This window comes from Coenobita brevimanus, chromosome 2 (assembly GCF_032717465.1).
Source record: "Coenobita brevimanus isolate Jiangsu-jjx chromosome 2, ASM3271746v2, whole genome shotgun sequence".
NCBI lineage: Eukaryota > Metazoa > Arthropoda > Malacostraca > Decapoda > Coenobitidae > Coenobita > Coenobita brevimanus.
This window is the reverse complement of record NC_136955.1, coordinates 8,690,931-8,715,762: the sequence shown is the minus strand read 5'-3', so window position 1 is coordinate 8,715,762 and position 24,832 is coordinate 8,690,931. Positions and strand designations below refer to the sequence as shown.

The 24,832-nt window shown below is 42.2% G+C and overlaps 1 protein-coding gene across 1 annotated transcript in view; it reads left to right on the top strand.

Annotated features, from left to right (window-relative positions):
• The window catches only part of LOC145391182 (uncharacterized), a 194,722-nt gene extending 176,863 nt beyond the window's left edge, over positions 1–17,859 (top strand). The window contains exons 2-3 of the mRNA XM_080265865.1: positions 16,761–17,772; positions 17,856–17,859. Of these exons, the coding sequence (XP_080121991.1) occupies positions 16,761–17,772; positions 17,856–17,859 (1,016 nt within the window). The remainder of the gene's footprint in view (positions 1–16,760; positions 17,773–17,855) is intronic.
• Positions 17,860–24,832: the final 6,973 nt, after the last annotated feature.

Sequence of the window (24,832 nt, the reverse complement as noted above, 5' to 3'; positions counted from 1 at the left end):
TTCACCATCACCTTTGACTCCTCTCTCCTTTCACTGATCCACCTGATGAACAAGCCTACATCTTTTTTATATTAATGACCTAGAGCAGCCTATGCAGTATCCTACCCATTTCCCTGACTCGCCTTGGAGAGAGTTCCAACAATTTATACAACTATACAACTAATCCTTCTGCTTATCATGTTAATCTTTTCTTTCAGGCTCCTCTGATCACAACCTTATCACCTTAACCTCTCCTATCACCCCAGTAAAACCAGTGGATCATCCCTAAAACAGTGGCTGCGGGATCTTGAAAATGTTGATTGGGATGTGCTCAGACGGTATTTCTTTGATTTTCCATGGAATGATTTTTGCTTCCATGGCTGAGAGCAATCTAAGTGTGCCTCGCACATTTGAGATGCAATTAAACTTCGTCTAATCACCGTTGTTCAAATGCTGTCCACAGCAAGGCTTGGGCTACAAAAGGTACCAGAGCCAACCCACCCCTGAATTTCATCTCTTTTATGTTTCTGCCCGGAATCGTGCTAAGTCTGTTCTTCTCTCTGCTAAAAATAATTTCATCCGTAGTAACGGCTATGAAACCCCAGACACAAATTCTCACTCCTTCTGGCATCTTTATAGCTTTTCTAACAACTTTTCTTCATCATCCTTCCCTTCTCTTTTCCGCTCTGATGGCTCTGTAGCTGTTTCTTCTACTGATCAAGCGGAACTCTTTGCTCAGAGCTTCTCCTCCAAATCTACCTTAGATGATTCCGGTGCTGTTCCTCCATCACTTCCCCCTTCTGATTTCCTCATGGCTGACATTAAAATGTCTTCAGTTGATGTGTTTTCTGCCATCACTGACCTCAGTACTAATAAGGCATATGTGCTTGATGGGGTCCCTACTATTGTTCTCAAGAACTGTTCTTCTGTGCTTAAACCCTGTCTAGGAAAACTGTCGCCTTTGTCTTCCATCTAGTACCTTCCTTTCGTGCTGTAAATTTGTTCTCATTCAGCTAGTCTCAAAGAAGGGTGACCATTCCCAGCCCCTCTAACTATCGCCCAGTTGCTTTAACATCCTGTATTTCTAACTTTTTAAAATCTATTCTTGACAAAAATGTTTTAAAACACCTTTCCTTTCACAACCTTCATTCAGGTCATCAGTATGGGTTCTGCCAGGTGCGCTCAACTGGTGGTCTCACCTTCCTTTCAGACTCCTGGCCATCCTCCTTTCGGGACTTCGGTAAATGCTTTGCAATTGCATTTGTCATCTCAAAAGGCTTTCGATCAAATCTGGCATAAGTCTTTCATTTCCAAACTATCCTCTTTTATATTTTATCCTTTAATCTGCGCTTTCATCTCTAGTTTCCTTTCTATACTCTTTTTTTATCGAGGTGAAGATGCACCTGACATGTTGTTGATGATTAGCTGAATGCAACATGTCCGAATAACATCGTTGTATTTCAGACAATTGCCAGTAATTACCAGTAATTACCGGTAATTATCTGAAATACAACGATGTTATTTGGACATGTTGCATTCAGTCAGTCATCATCACCCTGTTGGGTGCATCTTCGCCTGGATAAAAAAATGACAAAACTGAGTGTAGTCGTTCTATAGCTGATGTAGGCGGCCAACGTTCTTCTCCTCGAGCTACCAATTTGGTGATCCTCAGGACTCTGCTCTATCACCAACCCTCATCCTTATATTATTTATCAATGACCTAAGTTGTATATCTAAAACTAGCCATTCATACGCTGATGACCCCACCCTTTACCTTTCCATCCGTTTCTCACAGCATCCATCTCAGCAATTACTTCAATAAACAAGGGATGAGGCTATGGTACACCTAATGTCTAACGTGGTTCATATCTCTGATTGGGGTAAATGTAATCTTGTTGATTTTAATGCATCAAAAACTCAGTTCTTACGTCTTTCAACCTGACAAAATCTTCCCCAGGAGTATACTCTAATTCTAAACAATATCCAACTCAATCCTGTGTCATCTTTAAATATACTAAGGGTTTTATTCTCTCGGGATTTATCTTAGAAAGATCATATTACCTCTCTTGTAAAATCTGCTTCCAAGAGATTAGGTGTGCTAAGCCGACGACTCCGTGCCTTCTTTCCCCAGCACAATTGTTGACCTTAAACAGGGGTCCTATTAGCCCCTGTGTAGAGCTCATTTCTCATGTATGGAAAGGCTGCCAACTGGAGTCAAAGGCTTGTCATCACATTAACTCTCCTCCTCCTGATTCCCTTAGTCCTCTGTTTCTTCGCCGCACTGTTACATATTCATCTCTTTTTCTATCGCAACTTCAGTGGTCACTTCTCTGAACTGTCTGCCTCCAACCCTCCACCACTACAGCAGGTGCGTAGCACCCGTCAGGTAGCAAAGTCTCATCCCTTTGCTGTCAACTCTCCAAGGCAAACGTTAAAGGGTCCTCCGACTCCTTCATGTATGCAACAGGACAGCTCTGGAAGTGCTTTTCTCTCTGCATTTCCAACTGCCTACGACCTCCAGTCTTTCAAAAGCAGTGGTCCAAGCATCTCGAAATAAACGTTCTTGAATTTGGCTCTCTATTATTCTCTCCGAAAAGGAGAGTATGATTTCACTCCTGTTTGTTTGTTTGTCTTTTAGCAGGATTACTCAAAAAACTGAAAGAGACATTTGGACCAAGTTTGGTAGGTAGGTAGCCCATGTCCCAGGGAACAATCGATTAACTTTTGGGACCGATCCGGACCGTATTACAGATTCTGGATCCGGAGGACACTTTCTGCGAAACCCTAATCAGTGATGAGAAAACTTAACACGGCATGAAGAGTGGTTTGGAAATTACGTTGCCCTTGTCGGAGAGATGCACTTCACTAAGTGTCCCTCGTCTTGTTTATACTTTTACTTGGAGGGAAAAATCTTGCCTTTGGTTCCTTCTTCCTTACATACAAAAGACAAATAGAGAGAGAGAGAGAGAGAGAGAGAGAGAGAGTACATAGGTGTAAATAGGAAAAACATAATGGGAGGCCTGTATGCCCACGAAGAGGTTATCCGCTGGAATATAAAAAGGCTAATTTTACTAAGATCTAACCAACGTGTAATAGAATGGGATAGAAAAGAGGAAAGCTCTCCCACACCCACCACACTATCTGATTAAACCGACAGGAACAATATATGAAAAAAAAAAAAAAATCATGCCTGGTAGAAAGAACAAGTATGCACTATGTAATATCTGTTCTACAGATCTGTAAAAGAAAGAGCATACACAATCTCCAAATGGTCTCAATATTAAGCAAACGTCTCCAGATCGTCAGCGTCATTTCAACCTGGAAATAAACGATGCTAAGTGATAGTCCATGGACCAAAATATTTGTCAAGACAAATTTTAAATATATCGAAATTTTTTTGCACTAACTACTGTTGCTGGTAGCCTATTCCAGTTTTCCATTACGCGAATATTAAATTAATTTTTCCGTGTAATAGTACTGCACCTCTTGCTTTTGTGTTTTATTACATTATTTCTAGTCATTCTGTATTTCGAGGAAACTATTATCTAACATCGTCAAATTTGTTAAGAATTTTAAATACTTGTATTAGATCTCGTCTGAGTCATCACTTTTTCAGAGAAACATCCTTAGTTTCTTTAGTCGCTCCTCGTAGGGTTAATTTTGCAGCGAAAGGATCGTCTTTGTGGCTCTGCATTGCACTCTCTTGAGCCTATATTCGTACATAGTAAGATTCGGGAACCACTGCTGTACGCAGTATTCTAGGTGTGGTCTAACTAACGATGTATAAACCTTAGAAACTGCATCAGGCGTTTTATGATCAAAATTTCTTTCAATGAAGCCGAGCATTTTGTTGCTTTGAGTTTTTGAGGTCGTTACTGATAATAACTCCTACATCCTTTTCGTCCTTAACCCCTGTCAGTGATGTAATGAAGATGTGATATTCATATTTAATGTTTTCATCGCCAAAGTACATTACCTTACACTTATCTACATTAATTTTCATCTGCCATTCTCCACGCCAATTTACTAACTTATCCAGGTCGTTTTGTATAGATTCATAGTCTGCTTTCTTAATTACTTTGCCTCCAATTTTCGCGTCATCAGCAAATATTGCTACCTTAGTAGAGAGTCCGTTTTTTTGCAGATCATTTATATAAGTAGTGAAAAAATTGGATCCAGAACTGACCCTTGAGGAACTCCGCTTGTCACTTCTAGCTAGTCTTTTCACTCCGTTTTTATCACTACACGCTGCTTGCGATTCATTAACCAGTCACCAATCCATAATTTGTTAGTGAGACCGTGGGCTTTTAGTTTTTCTGGTAGTCTTAGATGGGGGAGACCTTGTCAACCGCTTTCTGGGAATCTTGGTGGATAACATCCGACGGTATTTTTTCGTCCCAGTTATCGTATATGTTTGTAAAAAATTAAAAAAAAAATTGTGAGTCATGATCAGTTATTAAACCCGTGCTGGTTTTCTGTTATACAAGAGAGAGAGAGAGAGAGAGAGAGAGAGAGAGAGAGAGAGAGGGGTTTGAATATTTCCTAGTAACTCCCTTTATGTCTCTTTTATTCTTTCTGTCGAAAGACGACTTTATTCAGCCATCAACAGACCCTCTTAATTAACGGTTGCAGACATCTTGTGTTTATAAGGTCATCACATTGTATTGAAAACCATTCTGAATTCACTCATTTGATATCTTTTTCCCTCTACATTTTATTTTTTCAAAATTTTTCAGTTTGGTGTCATTCATATATAGTTTACCTGTTAATTTCAAACTTAGTAACATTGTTCTTTGAGCAAATACCCTCGTATAGCCTTTTAAAACTTACTATTTAATCAAGCCCCCGTAAATTAATTTATGATTCCAAACGTCAAACCAGAAACATAAAAATATTGAAATCTTATGTTCTTGTAAATTTTATGTACTTATCATAATGGCAATTTACATAAAAGTATGACTGCACTGCAGCTGTATGGAGACCTTCCTGCATACCCTTGGGAATGCTTTCAGTCTTTAACCATATACTTTTGTTCATCCTTTCACCAGCAGATTGCAGTCAGGGGGAGGGATGACGTTCCCTAGTAACTGGGTTGAAGAGATGCTTCCATGTTCCACATACGTATACAGAGAGCAGTATTTTTTTTAGTCCGTGGTCCAAATATTCTGTTGATATTATAGGCGAATCCTTGTATTAAAGGTAATAAAAACTATTTCCATAGATCGCTCTTTTATATATTTTTTTTCTTATTGCCGTTAGACTGTTGTGATCAGCTTAGTGAAGGACTCTGAGTTTCAATGAATAGCATAAAAACTCTCTCTCTCTCTCTCTCTCTCTCTCTCTCTCTCTCTCTCTCTCTCTCTCTCTCTCTCTCTCTTTCTGTGTGTGTGTGTGTGTGTGTGTGTGTGTGTGTGTGTGTGTGTGTGTGTGTGTGTGTGTGTGTGTGTGTGTGTGTGTGTGTGTGTGTGTGTGTGTGTGTGTGTGTGTGTGTGTGTGTGTGTGTGTGTGTGTGTGTGTGTGTGTGTGTGTGTGTGTGTGTGTGTGTGTGTGTGTGTGTGTGTGTGTGTGTGTGTGTGTGTGTGTGTGTGTGTGTGTGTGTGTGTGTGTGTGTGTGTGTGTGTGTGTGTGTGTGTGTGTGTGTGTGTGTGTGTGTGTGTGTGTGTGTGTGTGTGTGTGTGTGTGTGTGTGTGTGTGTGTGTGTGTGTGTGTGTGTGTGTGTGTGTGTGTGTGTGTGTGTGTGTGTGTGTGTGTGTGTGTGTGTGTGTGTGTGTGTGTGTGTGTGTGTGTGTGTGTGTGTGTGTGTGTGTGTGTGTGTGTGTGTGTGTGTGTGTGTGTGTGTGTGTGTGTGTGTGTGTGTGTGTGTGTGTGTGTGTGTGTAAACGTTGCGCCATCCTGGTATCGGAGCTTAGGGATTGGTGGGTGAATAAGTGAGTGTCTGGAGGAAATGCACATTAACTTAATTCATTTGTGCACGCAAAGATAATATATCGCCGGAGACAGGCTTATGTTGCTAGTTTGCCTTACATCTCATTCGCACCACTGATCGATGATGCAATTCAATCTGAGACGTCTTTCATAGTGAATGGGCTTACAGAGATGTCCCTCAGTTCCTCAGACATTTACATCATTCATGCCTCAGCCTGTTGCACTGAACTACGAGATTGCTGAGAGTTCCCATTATATATTATTTTTGCTGGCATAGTAATATTATTAAGCTTACGAGAAACGACTCCTAACATTTCTTCTACCTTTTTTTTCATCATCATCATCTTCTACTTCTTCCTCATCGTCTTCTTCTTCTGCTTCTTCTTCTTCTTTTGCATCTTTTAGAGAAGCTCAGATCAATTTGGGGGATATTTGTTGTCGCACATTTGATCTGCTCTTCGCACATATGCTTAAAAAGGCTGTAACAACCCCTTCCGTCTCGAGAGGTGTTTCCTCAGCGGTTTAAAGTACTCTAAGCACAAGAATAAAATAAGGAATGTGTTCGTAATGAAGAGGTTGAGAGGTCGCCGAGACGTTCCCTCAGCCTATTCTCGAAATACAGAGACACAGACAAAAACATACATAAACACAGGCACACAGACAGACAGACATATTAACTGAGGCATAGACACTGACATAACAGTCACAGACAGATGTGTAAACAAAGGCATACAGATAATGTTATATATGCAGACACAAAAACATTCGGGCAGAAGGGCACATGCTTAAAGACTCAAGGACATATTAACCATGTCACCAGTCGTGTGTCTGTGTCTCTTCAGTCTGTGTCCGTATGTATGTATGTATGTATGTCTGAGTCAGTATGTGTGTGTGTGTGTGTGTGTGTGTGTGTGAGTATTTGTGTTTAAGAGTCTGTGTGTACATTTGTGTACCTGTGTATGTGTCTGTGTGTGTGTGTGTGTGTGTGTGTGTGTGTGTGTGTGTGTGTGTGTGTGTGTGTGTGTGTGTGTGTGTGTGTGTGAGTATTTGTGTTTAAGAGTCTGTGTGTACGTTTGTGTATCTGTGTATGTGTCTGTGTTTTTGTGTGTATTAAGAGAGCTCTGGACTACAGTCAAAATGAGCCAAGTTTGAGCCTGCTCTAATCGTGCTGCGGGTGTGGGGAAGGTGTGCTGTTGTAACTGTGTCTTAGTAGTAGTCTATAGGTATTTCAGGCACACTCAATGGATCAGTGAAGTGTTGACGGCTTTTGTGGACTGTTGTATACTTCAAAAATATACAAGAAACGGTATAATATGATATACTGAAGTGGAGCCTGAGACGACTCCCTTCTTCAGTGTTCTTTGCAGTTTGCCTTCGATGGTGGACTTGGGAGACAAGAGAGGGAAAAATGCTGACAACAGTGAAAAGGGTATACATGTCGATCAGCATGTGTACAGTACATTGCCAAAACTTATGAGGAGTAGACTGTAGCACAAGTCGAAAAGGGCAGTACTCCCGAGGTGGATGGCAAGCTGGTGATAGGGAGAGCATGCTCTCAACTGTCTACACCACACTAAACGCGCATAGCATATCACACCTTCTATTCGCGTTCTTAAGCAATGGCCGCTGCATTGTTACTATCAAATGAGGTGGTACCTCGGATTGCCACCACCGGCAGGGAAGGCTGGCGGCACAGGGTCCTCCCGGTCGCCATCAAGCTATTGTGCTGGCAGCGACTCTTGCAATTTCCAATGATGCTCGTCAGCGGAGAAGTGAAAGTGCGGCCTTATTCTTCACCAACAAACGCGGCCTTAGCACAAATTTAAACTCAGTTATTTTTTTCCTTCAATCCATATCCCCTCTGGCCTTTTCCTCACAGAACCACAAATCTCACCCTCTGTTGATATATCCTCATTTTGTTTTCCCGGTTACCATCTCTTCACAAACTTCCGTAACAAGGGCGGCACCTGTTGTTATATCAAATCCCAATATGCAGTTGACACAGTTATAAACTTCACTTCATCCAGTTTTGATTACTCATTGCATAAACTAAATTGTCAAAATATTACTAAATATTATTGTGCAGTCTATCGTTCTCCCAGTGCTTCTTCAGAACCCTGTATTTGATTCCATATCCACACAGTTGAGTAACCTTAACCTTGCCCTTATCACCGAAATTACCATTTTGGGTGATTTTAACATACATAATGTTGAATGGTTATTGGATTCTGCCAGGACTGATGACGCTGGTCCAGAGTGCGAGCTGTTTGCAGAATCGTTTAATCTCACCCAGCTGGTAAAGTAACCAACCAGAATACCTGATAATCCTGACCATAATGTCCATCTCTTGGATTTGTTCTTTACAAATAATCCAGATCAATATAGGATAGAGGTACTGTCACCATTTGGATCCTTTGACCACAATCTCATCAAAGTCTCAATTAACCCCCACACCACCCCGTTCTGAACCTGTCAGAGTGACCCGATGGCACTTTGATAGGGCAAACTGGGATGGATTTAAAAATTATCTTACTGATATTCCATGGCAGTCTTTCTTCTCTAGTGATCCCAATTCTACCCAGTCCCACATTTGCGACTTAGTACTAGCTGGTACAGATTTGTTCATACTAAGTCAACAGTTCATTAAAAGATCGAACTCTCCAGAATGGTTTGATGGCAACTGTGCCAGTGCAACAGCCCAAAAGTCATTAGCATATAACTCTTACTTAAAATAAAAAACATGTGAATCACTTTCTTAATTTAAAATCGCTATAAATCGTGCAAAAGCTGTAATAAATCTAGCTAAATCAAACTTTCTTTAAAAGCAAGCATCAAAACTGCATAACAACCCTAATGACAACAGAATATTCTGGTCAACTCTTAATTCCTTCAATAATAACTTTAACAGATCATCATCCATTCCCCCACTAAAATCTTCAGATGCCAACATTATAAATAACCCACATGCGAAAGCAGATATTTTTGCCAGTACATTTGCCAGAAATTCTACCATAGATGATGCCAGCCGGAACGTCCCAGTACTAGAACTTGACTCTCCAGAATTTGTTGCACTTAAAATATAGACAAGTCAAATCTATCCTAGACAATGAAAGCTCCAGGCCCAGATGGAATTCCGCCAATTGTTTTGAAAAAGTGTTCCCCTGAACCTGCCTCTGTTCTAGCTAAATTATTCAGACTATGCATACGGTCTTCTTCATTCCCAAATTCATGGAAAGAAGCCAATATCCACGCAATTCCAAAGAAAGGAAGTTTCTCTGACCCCTCTGATTACAGACCAATAGCAGTCACATCTTCTCTTGGTAAGGTATTTGAAACTTTAATTAATAAGCACACTGTTAAACATCTTGAATCCAACAACTTAATTAGTGATAGACAATATGGTTTTCGCCACAAAAGATCCACCATTGACATACTCAATCTCCTAATTCATAGCATCATCAATCAATTGACCTACATGGAGAGAAACTCATGCAGTAGTCCTGGATATTTCTAAAGCTTTCAACAGAGTATGGCACCGTTCCCTGCTGTCCAAACTCCCTTGTTATGGACTAACGTCTAATGTTCCTTTGATCTCCTCATATCTCAGTGACAGGAAAATAAGAGTAAAAGTAGATGATGTATATTCCAATTTCCACTCAATTAACGCTGGCGTGCCGCAGGGATCAGTTCTGGCCCCAACCCTGTTCCTGGTTCATATTAATGATCTCTTTATCTGTCACCCACAATCCCATCCACTCATATGCAGATGACTCAACACTATATAGTGCATCCACACTCAGACACCCATTTACAAAGTCTAATATCTCTACCTCTCAGTTCAGTACAGCAATCTCCATAAATCAAGACCTATCTACAATCAGTGAATAAGGACAAAACAACCTTGTCTCATTTAATGCTAGTAAAACTAAATATATACAATTTACTAATAGGCAGATATTGCCAGACTCATATTACTTTCAGTACTACCACTATTCCCATCTCCAAAAGTATTGAAATTCTCGGTGTCTCACTTAACAGTGCCCTCAGCTGAATCTCTCATGTTAGATCACTTGCTAAAACCCCCTCAAAGAAACTTGGATTAATGTACAGAGTCCGTAACTTCTTCGCCGATGAGCAGTTAGCTATAATTTATAAGAGTCATGTGCGCTGTCAGCTTGAATAATGCTCACCCTTGTGGAATGGATGTGGAGAGGTTGCATTAAAACAACTAGACAAAATTCAGAACAAAGCTGTTGGAATTATTAACAACCCTGCCATTACAAATAAACTACCTCCCCTACAAGTAAGAAGGAATGTTGCCTCCCTTGCATTATTTAACAGATATTTTTATGGCAAATGCTCAGACGAAGTTGCGTCCATGGTGCCACCTCTCCATGCCTTCCCTCGTGCCACACGGTCATCTGGTAGCACTCATGGCTGGAATGTCACTTAGCCATATTACAGAACTTCTGCCTATCAGAGTTCTTTCATTCCCCGAACTGCATCTCTCTGGAACTCGCTTCCCCAGAGTTGTTTCCCTCCAAACTTCAACCTACAGCTGTTCAAGTCTAACTGTTACAGATATTTTATGAACAGAGGACACCAGTAATCTGGTGTATGGATTATTCTTTTTTATTCATTTGTTTTTCCTTCCTCTGTTCTGTTATTATAAGAAAAAGTAACGAATTAACAAAGAAGTGACATTATAAGCTGACACACACACACACACACACACACACACACACACACACACACACACACACACACACACACACACACACACACACACACACACACACACACACACACACACACACTGACAGGCAGACACAGAGGCATTTAATTAATCTGAGAAGGGGTGGTGCAAAGAGGGATGTAGCACCGCGTGACAGAGACAGGACCAGGCGGAAATGAAGCACGGGAAGACAAAGAAACGGAGAACGGGAGGAAAGATGAAGAAAATTAGCAGGCGGAAATGAAGCACGGGAAGACAAAGAAACGGAGAACGGGAGGAAAGATGAAGAAAATTAGCAAGGAAATAAATGAGAGAGAGAGAGAGAGAGAGAGAGGAAATGATACTGAAGAAATTAAGAAAGAAAATGCAGAAGAAAAATTATGTGGTGAAACTGAAAATGAATTAGGTTAAAAAAGTCGAAGAAACAGACAAGGAGAATAAACGAGCATAAGTTAGACAGTGAATCACGAAAAGACAGGAAAACTGAAGAAAAATATGAAGCAAGGAAAGATGATGAAACACGAAAAAAAAAAAAAAAAGGGGTAAATGAAACAAGGAAAGAAAATGACACAGGGAAAGCAAGGGTAAAAGTAATATGAATGCAGAAAAGGCCAAAAATGGGAATGATGGAAGATAATTGAAAAATGGCAAGGGAAAGAAAAAGAAACAGGAAAGGTAAGGGGGAAGGAGAACTGCAGCACAAAAAGACAAACTGACAAAACTGAAAGAGAATTAGAAAAAATATATAGACAAAAAAGGAAAAACAAAGCAAAGAAGATGTGGAAAATAACAAAGTTTAACAGGTGGGAAAATTTTATTAGGTGAGGGAAACACGGAATACGAGTATAGGTGGAGAAGACGACACTTGGAGAAAGATAATGAAAGGCGAAAATTATCGAGACAAGGAGATAGAGAAAAAAAGAGAAATAAAAAAGTAAAACAAAGAAAAGGCGAAAAAGAAGCTTAAGGAGACAATAAAAGAGGTAACTTATTTAATCAAGGAACGACAAAGGAACGAAAAGATAAGGGAAACAAAAATAATGCACAGGAAGACAAAGAGACAGAAGAGGGAGAGGAAAAGTGTGATTATTGAATAACGAATTGCAAGTTGTTTTGTTGTTGTCGTTACGGTTGTTGCTGAAGGGTCAGTCTGTTCGCGCAGACCTGTCGACCGCAGGTGAGCAAATGCCTCTTTGGCATTCTCCAATATAGTCCAGTCCCTGTTGTAAGAGACCCGTATAAATGTTAGGATGAGGCTTTGACTAGTGGTTTGAGTAAAGGATACCGCCAGCTTCAAAAGATTATTAGGTGGAATTGCTAGAATCATAGCATAAGTGAAAAAATGGCGATTTTCAAAATGGCCACCACCGGCGTCTTTCAGGACTATAAACACTTACAATTTCAAACAGAAATGTAGTATCTGGAAGGCTATTGTGGGATTTTCAGGCACGGCCGACACGATGGTCCCTATGGGAAATCAATATGACCTTGCGCAGCACTCGAATTCCAAGATGGCTGCCATCCGGACCCTCCCCAAACAAAAAAGTCACGTATCTTTTGAAACATCGTGACTGTATGGTTTTTATGCTAATTATGAGGTTCTCAGGCACTGCCGACATGATAGTACCTTTACTGATTCGGTATCACAACATTTGATGCTCAAAATGCAAGATGGCCGTCTTCCAAAATCCGTAACTAACAAGAAAGTTGTCAAAATTTCGATATAGCTGGAATATAGGAGTACTCTCTGGATATTACTATTTCAGTTTTTTTGGTAAATGTCTGCTTGAGCTCAGTTTTGGAAGAAGTCATTATATACGTTCCTTCCATGGAATCATGATGGTATCAGATCTTCTCAGCTCCTTGGCATGAGAGGCATTCTGGTAGTGGTTGGTGCAGAATGATCGTAGTATCAATGACGAATTCATAGAACGTGCACAGGAAATACAGAGAGCTCTATGTGAAAAGGAAAGACCCACCGAGAAGTTTGCAGAACTATTTGACCTGTCATCAGATCTCCATGAGCAATTTGAGTGTTTTCTGGAAGAATGCTGTGCAAAATCTGAGGCGTGTCAGAAGGCTACCTGCGAGTGTTTCAACAGATGGCTCCTACTATCAAGCATGTGGTTGCATCAGATCGAGAAGGAAATTTCCCTCTACACATAGCTTTCGTGGGAACTTCTCTGCCAATCTTCTGAGACATCAACTGCATCATTTACTTTCGCATTGGCATGGTCTACCTTGAATCCACGAAAGCCTTAGAAGCAACTCATCTCATCCGGATGTTTTTCAGCGGTTCATGCATGGTCAGTTTGTCGTGAAGAATAGAGCTGAAAGTTACATCAATGCTGTTGCACCGAATATGAAGCCAGAACAATCCATCCACAGGGCATCAAAAAGTGCTGGTGGCATTGTTGGCCAAATAAGAAGTCTGAGGGTTGTGATCAAGTGGCAACTCATTTTCCACAAAATTCTCCTCACCTCAAACAACTTCAGGGATATTATGAACGACTATATGCAGAATTTCACGAGCTTTCAAATGAGCTTGGTTTCGAGTTTATAAGTCCAATAGTTTTCGAGTAAATCGAAAAAAAACTATGAAAATTGCCTAAAAACATCTGATTTGTTTATTATTTCATATGTTATTAGTGACACTGTAACAAACATAAATGTAAATTCTCTCCAGTTTTGTAGCCCAAAGGTTAAGGAAGCCCATGATATAATTCACAGTGTTATAACCCTTATTGTTATTGAGAAAATGAATTTTGAAAAGTTACAATGGATTGCGCGCGGTAACAGCACCTACACTCCGGCCTGTAAGCTGAGTATGTTCGTCTTTTGGAACTTTTCCCAAAATAATTATTTTGCACACATAGGTTACTTTGCTTTACAAAAGTGTGCATAAGAAATCATCAGCTTGATCATACTTTCTTCGGATCTTTGATGCGATCTATACTTTACAAGTTAAATGACTGAGAGAACAGCAATGAAATGAACCACATTTTCCCTAAGAGAATATATAGTAAACACGCATTTTATACCTTACAATACAGTAGTATAAAAACTATACAAATAAGCTGGTTACTCACATCCTCTAGCAGTGTTGTAGTGTTTCTTGAGAGGAGATGGAGTTGCAAAAAGGAGGAAAGGTACGATCACAGCCTGCATGTGTGTGTGTGTGTGTGTGTTTGCGATGTGATTTACTGCTGTATGCTATCATCAGTATGGTACTGATGAAAACATAGTCCTGTGCAGAGTGGCACATCACAAACAGGACATATATAACTGGTGTCCCTCCTCCTCTTGTGCAAATAGCACAGCAAACACTGCAGCCTCTTCCTGTGGTGAATAGGAGTGGTGGCAGTGGTGATAGCAGCTGTAGGACCAGTGGTGAAAAGAGTGGTGGTAATGATGGTGCTACTGCCTGTAGTGCTAATCGCTGCGGCCTTGAGGAGGATTTTGCTCTCTCTTACCTCTACCTCACTCTCTCCTCCTCACCAAATTCACTATCACATTCACTATCACTAGATTCTTCACTTTCAGTCCCACTAAACAAGTATTTCAAATACTCCTCCTCTGATAAGCCTTTGCCTGCCATTGTAGTTTCAGTGTATAGGAGGGGAACGGTCAAAATCAGTTATGAAACTTCAAATTTGGATTTCTCTGAAAATATATAAAACACTTATAAACCTTCTTCACAAGCACACTGCACTATATATAACACACTATCACTATAATACACATAAGGTATGGAAGGTGCGGTAATAGAAACCGAGGAATAAGATGGCTGGCCGTGCGGTCACACACCCTCCTAGACTGACTGCTGGGAGGACAATGAGCTAAAAATAGGCCGCTTGTCCCTGCGATAAGCTGGTGGGCGTTGCCATATACTTCCCTCAGACATTGCCACCCTCACCTTTGACTCACCAAAATCTGACGCAATTTCATCCACAGGAAAAGTTTCTAGGATCATTAATAGGGAAGTTGTATCATACTGCGTCATCGGTTACTCTTCAGATTGCAAGGACTATGACTCGCATTGCATCACAGTGCGTGAAAGGGTTAATTTTAATTTGCTGAAAAAAGGAAAATTTGAACATTATGAAAGATCGTATTGAGCCATTATTTATATTTCCTTCAGTACAACTACTCCAAAAAATAATAGCTCATATTTAAAAAAAAATATATGAGGAATTTGCAGTCAGAAAAATTCATTCGAAAAAATAAAATCATTGTAATATGTATATATGAAACTGGTACTCATCTAGAATTTGGATTCTAAAGTCAGCAGATTTTTCATGCAACATAGAAAAAAAATAATAAACAGCTAGTGGTGCAGTTCGACATGAACTGTTCTACAAGTCACCCTTAAAAGGTCTGAATTTTTAAGTTACCAAGCAAATGAGTTTAAAGTGGCTTAATGTTCTTTTCTTTCTTTTATCGAAACCGTCATTTCAAGAATATAAAATAGTATAAAAAATACTCTTACAAATGAAATCTGTTCAATCTGTACATGGATGGGGTAATAAAAGAGGTACAAGGTAGGGTAGTGGATGTTGGAGTGGCCCTGGTGAGAGAGGAGAGTGTTTGGAAACTCCCTGTATTGTTGTTTGCAGATGATACTGTGTTGTTGAGTGAAGACAAAGGGGAGCTGCAAGGCTTGGTGGATGAGTTTGGGAGAGTGTGTAAGAAACGGAATCTAAAGGTGAATGTAGGGAAGAGTAAAGTGATGGTCTTTGAGAGAGGTGAAGTCAGTGAATGTACAACGAGGTTGGATGGTGAGGAATTGGAAAATGTGAGTACGTTTAAGTACTTGGGTAGTGTGATGAGTAAGGATGGAGGTTTGGAGGGTGAAGTGCTTGAAAGGGTACAGCAGGAAAGAAAGGTTGCTGGTTCTTTGAAAGCAGTGATAAGAAACAGGGAAGTGAGCATGGAAGTGAAAAAGTTACTATGACAGTATTGTGATACCAACTCTAACGTACGGAAGTGAAGCTTGGACGTTGTTGGAAGGACACAAGTCAAGAGTGAGAGCAGTGGAAATGAGTTATTTAAGAGGAGCCTGTGGAGTCACATGGAGAGACAGGCTGACGAATGCGGATATAAAGGAGCGTTGTGGTGTGGATGTGGATGTGATAGGAAGCGTTATGAGGAACACACTGAGGTGGTTTGGCCATGTGGAGAGGATGGAGGGTGAAAGACTGACGAAGAGAGTGTATGTGAGTGAGGTGGAGGGGGGAAGAGGGAGGGGGAGGCCGATGATGAGATGGAGGGATGGGGTGGAGAGATATAGGAGAGAGGGGGGTGTGAGTTGGGAGCAGGGCAGTGAAATGGCGGGGGACAGAGCGACTTGGAGGCGATTTGTTTGTGGCCACCCCAAACGGGATTGAGGCGTCTGGCAATGGATAGATAGATAGACAAATGAAATCAACTCCTTAGGAATAATTCAATATAAATATCCTGAAGGATGCTGAAAACCCTGTATTTTTATGTGAAAACAATAAAATGCCACATAAATAAATGTTCTCTAAATTTTTAGCGAAACATTCCAAAATATTTCTGAAATTCAGTAAAATTTCACAGAAGTAAATAAAACATTGTCAGAGGAAGAGGTTAAGTAACATACTGTAGAATGATATCGATTCAGACATATAATGGACTTGCATTTATGATATTTATTACACAGTGTTTCTGTGGTGATATTGGATTGTGTGATGGGTTGGCAACATTGTGAATTTTGGATCACTGATCTGGCAGTGCTGCGTGAGAAGATTCAAAATAGTGGTTGTTTTGGGATTCTGCTGCCAGTGCTCTGCCCAATCTTCTGATATGCCTCTCATACTCTTATGGTATGGATTTTGTGTTGAATAAAGCCTAGAGATAAGGCTCGTGTTTTATCACAACAATTCATTCAACAAAAAATATCCTATCTGTAGTGGTACTGGAGTGGACCCAAGGACCAAGCTGACCACCACACTACCGGTAAACAGAGGCTACAACAGGGAACGTCTACTGATATCAGAGAGACTAGACTGACCCATGCTCATCTATGGCTGCTCAGGAATGGAAGCATTGTTTCAAGACCTTTGAAACTTTTTGGGAGCTTTTCCTCAACAAATTCTAGACAAGCTAGGTCTACTTATCAACTTTGTATCACCAAAAATCTATGAGGCTATTTCTGAGTGTGCTACCTATGAGGATGCTATCAGTATCCTAAAGTCACAATATATCAAGCCCACAAATGAAGTTTTTGCAGGCCACTGCCTTGCAACTCGCCGACAGCAAGTTGGTGAGTCCTTAGATGAATACTTTCAAACACTGAAAATTCTGAGTAAGGACTGTAATTTCCAGGCTGTGACAGCTGCTCAGTACTGTGCAGAGTCCATCAGGGATGCATTTATCAGTGCCCTGCAATCGTCATTGATAAGGCAGCGTTTGTTGGGGAATAAAATCCTGGATTTAGCCACCATGTTTGACCAGGCAAGAGCTTTAGATTCGGCCCAAAGGGATTCTGAAGTGTACAGTATCACCCAGCCTTCTCTAGTGGTAAGTGCTGCAACTCCTGACCAAGATACTAGCAGAGAAGTTACCGTGGAACCTGCCCCTGTGACAGCTGTTGTAAATGCCAAGTGTTTCTTTGGTGGCTTTTCAATGCATCCCCGTCCAAAGTGTCCAGCACGTGAAGCAGTGCACAATAAATGTCAGAAGAAGGGTCACTTTGCTAAGGTGTGTCGTGCTAAATCATCACCAACAGCTTGTACTTCTACAAATCCTAGTGACCATGCAACACTAGCGACAGTGACTTCTGCAGCTACTCCAAGTTCACTGTCGAAGGCAGTTGTAAAAGTCTTCATCAAGGGAGCAGAGGTAGAAGGTCTTATTGACAGTGGCAGCTCTGAAAGTTCCGTCCACCCCGACTTAGTTAAGCGCCACTCCTTGATTGCACATCACTCATCGGGTGCTGTTTCCATGGCATCAACATCTCTCTCTGCTCAGACATCAGGGTTTTGCCAGGTAGACCTCAGAGTTAATGGCCAGGATTATCAAGGTGTACATCTAGCTGTTCTGCCACAACTGTGCTCTGATGTGATTCTTGGACAGGACTTCCAGAAGCTGCATGGTAGTGTTACTCTGACGTATGGAGGTAAATTGCCTCCTCTTGTCTGTGGACTTGGCACCTTAACAGTGGACCCACCGAAGCTGTTTGCCAACCTTACAGCTGACTGCTATCCCATATCAGCTAAGTCACACCGCTATTCTTATGAAGATCGGATGTTCATTGAGATGGAAACTCAGAGGCTGCTGAAGGAGGGCATTATAGAACCAAGTGATTCCCCTTGGCATGCACAGGTTGTTGTCATCAAGGCTGATCCTAGGAAGCGGCGGCTGGCCATCAACTACTCTGAGACTATCAACAAATTCACACTTCTTGATGGGTACCCTGTACCTCGTATTGATGATACAGTGAACAAAATTGCTCTGTACCATGTTTTTAGCATCACTGATCTATGGAGGGCCTATCATCAAGTCCCCATCAGGAATGAAGATGAACCTTACACAGCGTTTGAGGCTGGTGACGGCCTGTATCAGTTTACTCGAGTCCCCTTTGGGGTCACAGATGGGGTGGCCTGCTTCCAACGGATCGTGGATTCATTCATTCAAGAAGAGCAACTCACTGGAACTTATGCATACTTGGATAACGTTACCATTTGTGGCATGACCCAGGAGGAACTTGATGCTAACCTTAATAAGTTCCTGGAGGCTGCCAAGAAGAAAAATATAAGTTACAATGAGGAGAAGTGTACTTTTTCAACAAAAAGACTTAGCATCCTTGGTTATGTGGTGGAAGGAGGAGAAATATGTCCAGACCCTGAACGACTTCGACCTCTACGTGAACTGCCAGTGCCTCAAGACAAGAAGTCATTCCACCGAGCTCAAGGCCTCTATGCTTACTACTCACTGCGGATATATGACCATTCAAGCAAAGTTCGCCGTCTGAGTGCTGCCACTACATTCCCTGTGACAAAGGAAGCAGAAGCACCTTTTCACACTCTCAAGCAGGACAATTAAAATTCAGTAGTTAAGGCAATTGAGGAGTCCCTATCGTTCGAAGTGGAAACTGATGCATCTGAAATTGCCATTGCAGCAGTTCTCTCTCAGGCAGGACGTCCTGTAGCCTTCTTTTCAAGAACATTTCAAGGACCTAAGAAGTGCTATGCTTGTATAGAAAAGGAAGCCCAGGCCATCATTGAAGCAGTTCGTCATTGGAAGCATCATTTGACAGGCAGACATTTCACTGTAAGGACTGACCAGCGGTCAAAGAGATATATGTTTGACAAGTAAGATAAAGAATGATGAGCTATTGTACTGGAGGATGGAAATATCCTGCTATGAGTTTGATATTCTGTACAGAACTGGTCAAGAAAACGTTTCTCCTGATACGTTCTCTAGGTCCTATGTGGAGCTACGTGTCATGACCAGCAATCACTGTTAGCTCTCCACAAGGCTTTGTCACCCAGGGGTTACTCACTTGTACTATTTTGTTCTATCTATCTATTTATTGCCAGACGCCTCAATCCCTTTTGGGGTGGCCACAAACAAAACGCCTCCACGTCACCCTGTCCCCTGCCATTTCACTGCCCTGCTCCCAACCCACACCCCCCTCTCTCATATACCTCTCCACCCCATCCCTCCATCTCATCATCGGCCTCCCCCTCCCTCTTCCCCCCTCCACCTCACTCACATACACTCACTTCGTCAGTCTTTCACCCTCCATCCTCTCCACATGGCCAAACCACCTCAGTGTGTTCCTCATAACGCTTCCTATCACATCCACATCCACACCTCAACTCTCCTTTATATACTCATTCATCAGCTTGTCTCTCCATGTGACTCCACAGGCTCCTCTTAAATAACTCATTTCCACTGCTCTCACTCTTGACTTGTGTCTTTCCAACAACGTCCAAGCTTCACTTCCATACGTTAGAGTTGGTATCACAATACTGTCATGTAGTAACTTTTTCACTTCCATGCTCACTTCCCTGTTTCTTATCACTGCTTTCAAAGAACCAGCAACCTTTCTTCCCTGCTGTACCCTTTCAAGCACTTCACCCTCCAAACCTCCATCCTTACTCATCACACAACCCAAATACTTTAACGTACTCACATTTTCCAGTTCCTCACCATCCAACCTCACTGTACATTCACTGACTTCTCTCTCAAAGACCATCGCTTTACTCTTCCCTACATTCACCTTTAGATTCCGTTTCTTACACACTCTCCCAAACTCATCCACCAAGCCTTGCAGCTCCCTTTTGTCTTCACTCAACAACACAGTATCATCTGCAAACAACAGTACAGGGAGTTTCCAAACACTCTTCTCTCTCACTAGGACCACTCCAACATCCACTACCCTACCTTGTACCTGTTTTATTACCCCATCCATATACAGATTTAACAACCATGGAGACATGACACATCCCTGTTTCAATCCAACCTTCAATGTGAAAAATTCACTTAGTTCACCATTCACATGCACTGCAGCCTTAGCACCATCGTACATACTCTTCACAGCATTCAACAACTTCCCATCTACTCCATATATTCTTAATACTTTCCACAATCCTTGTCTATGCACCCTGTCATATGCTTTCTCCAAATCCATGAAAGTTGCATACAACTTCTTTCCCTTCTCTAGAAACTTTTCCACTAAAGATCTAAGAATGAATATCTGATCTACACAACCTCTTCCCTTCCTAAAGCCTCCCTGTTCTTCTCCAACTAATTTCTCTGTTCTTTCTCTAATTCTGTCAATAAGTATAAGTGAGCATGGAAGTAAAAAAGTTACTACATGACAGTATTGTGATACCAACTCTAACGTACGGAAGTGAAGCTTGGACATTGTTGGAAGGACACAAGTCAAGAGTGAGAGCAGTGGAAATGAGTTATTTAAGAGGAGCCTGTGGAGTCACGTGGAGAGACAGGCTGACGAATGAGGATATAAAGGAACGTTGTGGTGTGGATGTGGATGTGATAGGAAGCGTTGTGAGGAACACACTGAGGTGGTTTGGCCATGTGGAGAGGATGGAGGGTGAAAGACTGACAAAGAGAGTGTATGTGAGTGAGGTGGAGGGTGGAAGAGTGAGGGGGAGACCGAGGATGAGATGGAGGGATGGGGTGGAGAGGTATATGAGAGAGGGGGGTGTGAGTTGGGAGCAGGGCAGTGAAATGGCGGGGGACAGGGCGACTTGGAGGCGATTTGTTTGTGGCCACCCCAAACGGGATTGAGGCGTCAGGCAATAGATAGATAGATAGAAGTATCCTACCATACACTTTTCCTATTATACGAAGAAGACAAATTCCCCTATGATTACCACACACTTCTTTTTCCCCTTTTCCTTTGTACAGGGGAATAATTATACCTGACTTCCAATCCTCCGGGACTCTACCTTCCTCCCAGGCCAATCTGCACATCTTCCACATCCATTCTACTACAATCTCTCCCCCGTGCTTCAGCATTTCACCACACACTCCATCAATTCCTGGGGCTTTCCCCAATTTAACTTTCTTCATTGCTTCCACAACTTCTATCCTACTGATTTCTTCCTGTCTTCTCACCTCCCTCCTTCTCCCAGCCATTCCCCAGCCACTTATACTCACATTACTTCCATCCTGTATGTTCAACAATTCCTTAAAGTGTTCTCTCCATCTGCTCACTTTTTCTCCCTTCTCCACTGGTAATCTACCATTTTTATCTTTCACTTCCCTGCTAACCTCACTTCCACCCTGTCTTACTCTCTTCATCTCTTTCCAGAACATTTTCTTACAGTCCCTCTACTTTACACTCAAATTCCTTCCAAATTCCTCATCCACTCTCTTCTTACTCTCTCTTACTAATCTTTTCACCTCTCTCTTTCTTTCTACATATAAGTCTCTCTTCCGCCTCTCAACTTCTTCCACGCCCCTATTTCTCATCCATTCGTTGTACAGTGGGGCACCAATTTTCGCGCCTAATTGGGTCCAAAAAATAATGCGCGAGTGGAATTAGCGAAAGTTGGGGCATTGTCTTTATGGCAAAAAGGCTAATTGGTTCCCGGTTATCCTAAAGTAACATCAGATTTTCATTTTCACTTGCAATACAGTACATCAAATCACTATTGTACATTGCATTGTGAGATACAAACAATAAAAACTGTACAGTACACATTATATGAGGAGAAACATACCACAGAGACCAGGTTGAGGTGTTTAATGGATGTTGGGGGTAAGTATCCGAGGCGCGTGCCAGGCTTATTTAGCCACGCCAGACGTATTGGCGCCACATCTTGCTGCCGCGCTACCACTCTCTCTCTCTGCCTCCTCAGATGCAACTTGATGCAACACTTCCACTCTGTGCTGAATTTCCCTTTGTGCTAGGTTCTCTTGAACAAATCCATCGAAATCTTCATCCAGGTTAAGCTCCTCTATGGTACTGTCAGTAGGGATAGCACCATGGTCAGCTGCCCCCTCGGCTTCCAATGGTACTTCCACCTCCGTTATTTCCTTAGTCTTCTGCAGGTAGCGTGTGATAAGAGCCTGCTGCCCTTCATGGATGCGTTTTTTGAACACTTCACCAATCAGACTTAGTGCTGATTGAAAGCAAGCAATAATTTTCCCCACACTACCAGGTATAGTAGAGGCCATTGAACCGTGAGAATCCAACACAATGGAGCTAGCACGCTCGTACACAATGGCGGGAATGGGTGGACAGAGTGTTGACATGACGTCATTCAAGATGGCGGTGGGTTGTGGGCGGGTGGTGCAGGAAATTCAAATTTCAAAATATTGTCCCAAACCCAAAATTTGTGCTCGAAAATCGATTTTTTTCAAGCGAAAGTGGAAGTTAGGGAATATTTGGTGCATGCCGCGAAAGTGGATTCCGCGAATCCTGCTGTAGCGAAAGTTGGTGCCCCACTGTATGCTTTCTTCTTTTGTGCCACAGCCTGTCTCACCTCTTCAGTCCACCACGCTGTTCCTTGCACCCCCCTCTGTCTTCTCTTCCTCCCACACACCACATCATATGCTGCACATATTTCTTCTGTAAATATCCTGCACACACCTTCCACGTCCCCCATCTGCTCCAATTCATATTTGCCCAATCGTTCCTCCACTTCTCTCTTATACTCTGCCTTTTTCTCATCTTCTTTTAACCTTTCCACTCTCCTTGCAACTACTCCTTCCTCTCGCCTTTCCCTTCTTCTATTTCTCCATCTTACTTGGATCCTAATTCTGGCCACCACCAAGTAATGGTCAGAAAGTCCACTCCCCCAACCTCTATAAACTCTTGCATCCATTACACATCTTCGCATCCTTTCATCCACACACACATAATCAATCATTGCCTTCCTTTCATTCAGTTCACCACCCACCCTTCTCATCACTCACCATGTATACCTGTGGATCATTTTATGCCTGAAGAGGGTATTGGCTATCACCAACCCCCTCCCAGCACAAATGTCCACTAACGCACTGCCATTCCCATCTATCTCAGCAGGCACACCCCACTCACCAACTATTCCATCCACCTTCACATTCCCTACTTTACCATTCATATCACCGATCAAAAACACTCTCTCATTCCTTCCAAACTTTTCCATGCACACTTCCACATTAATTTTGTCCAGAACTCTTCTCTCACTCTGCTAGCACGATCTTGCGTTGGCGCATACACACACACAGTCGCCCACATTTGTATTCCAACTTTCAACTTTACCCACACAATCCTTGACCCAACTGATCCATACTGTCTTATGCTCTTCTTCCATCTTTTACTCACAACTATACATACTCCTTCCTTTGCCCTCTCATTCTCACCTACTTCTGCACTTTTACCCCATGCATACTCCCATTCTCTCACACTTTCTCCTCTCCATTTTGTTTCAGTTGTTCCACATACATCCACTTTCGCACCCTCAAGCACCTGGACAATCTCTCTTTCTTTTACCTCATCATTCGCTCCTCTTACATTCCATGTTGCCAATACCAAGTCCTTTGTCCGGTCCTGCGTCGTCATCGTTTGGTCAGCCCTTGTCCGAGGCTTCTTGTTTGTCTTTTTAGTTAGTTGTATTCCAGGGAGGGGCACTAACCCTCCGCCAACCCTTTTAGTCGCCTTTTACGACAAGCAGGGATACTGGGGGAGTATTCTTGAATAACCCCCCTACCCCCAGGGGGTAGATCTGGTGATCAGATCATGTAGAGTATGTGCAGACTGCAAGCCAAACTTTCATCATCCAGAAGAGTCTCATCTCATAAAAGGTACCCAGCCATTTGAGCAACTGAATATGGATTTAAGGAATTCTGCCCAGCACAAACAGGAACCGATATTTCCTTAATATTGTAGCTGAGTTTTCAAGGTTTCCCTTTTTGTTCCCTTGTGCAAATATGACTGCTTCTACCATCATTAGTTGTCTTTCTCAGTTGTTCTCCATTTTTGGCATGCCTGCCTATATCCACTCAGACAGGGGACCATCTTTCATGAGCAAAGAACTGCATGAGTTTTTGGCTAGTAAAGGAATTGCCTGCAGCAGAACCACGAGCTACAACCCCCAAGGCAATGGCCAAGTGGAGTAGTTCAATGGTACAGTATGGAAAGCAATTACAATGGCTCTGAAATAGCGTGGTCTACCCATCCAGTACTGGCAGGCTGTTCTATCTGAAGCACTCCATTCAATTCGCTTATTACTGTGCACAGCTACTAACGCTACCCCACATGAGAGACTCCTGAACTACTCACATCGTTCCTCTGCTGAAACCTCAGTGTCCTCTTGGTTATGTCACCCTGGACCTGTTCTCCTGAAGCGTCACGTCTGGATGAACAAGACAGATCCTTTTGTTGAAGAAGTGGATCTCCTTCAAGCAAATCTTCATTACGCCCACATCCGCCACCAAAACGGCGAAGAGGCTACTGTATCTACTCGACACGTAGCCCCAGGCGAGACCCCTGTTAGTAAGGAATCCCAAGATGAACCTGTGGACACTGCAGAAGATGCTTTGGCTTCTCCAGGGAAGTTCCTTGATGCTACCCCTGCCGCAGTAGATGACCCTGCTCTCCAGGTTAATCCAACACCTCCAGGACACACTGAACCTAGTGAGAAGACTCTAGTGCTAAGAAGGTCTGGACGTACACGTCGCCCACCTACCCGTTTTGATTTGTAAAGA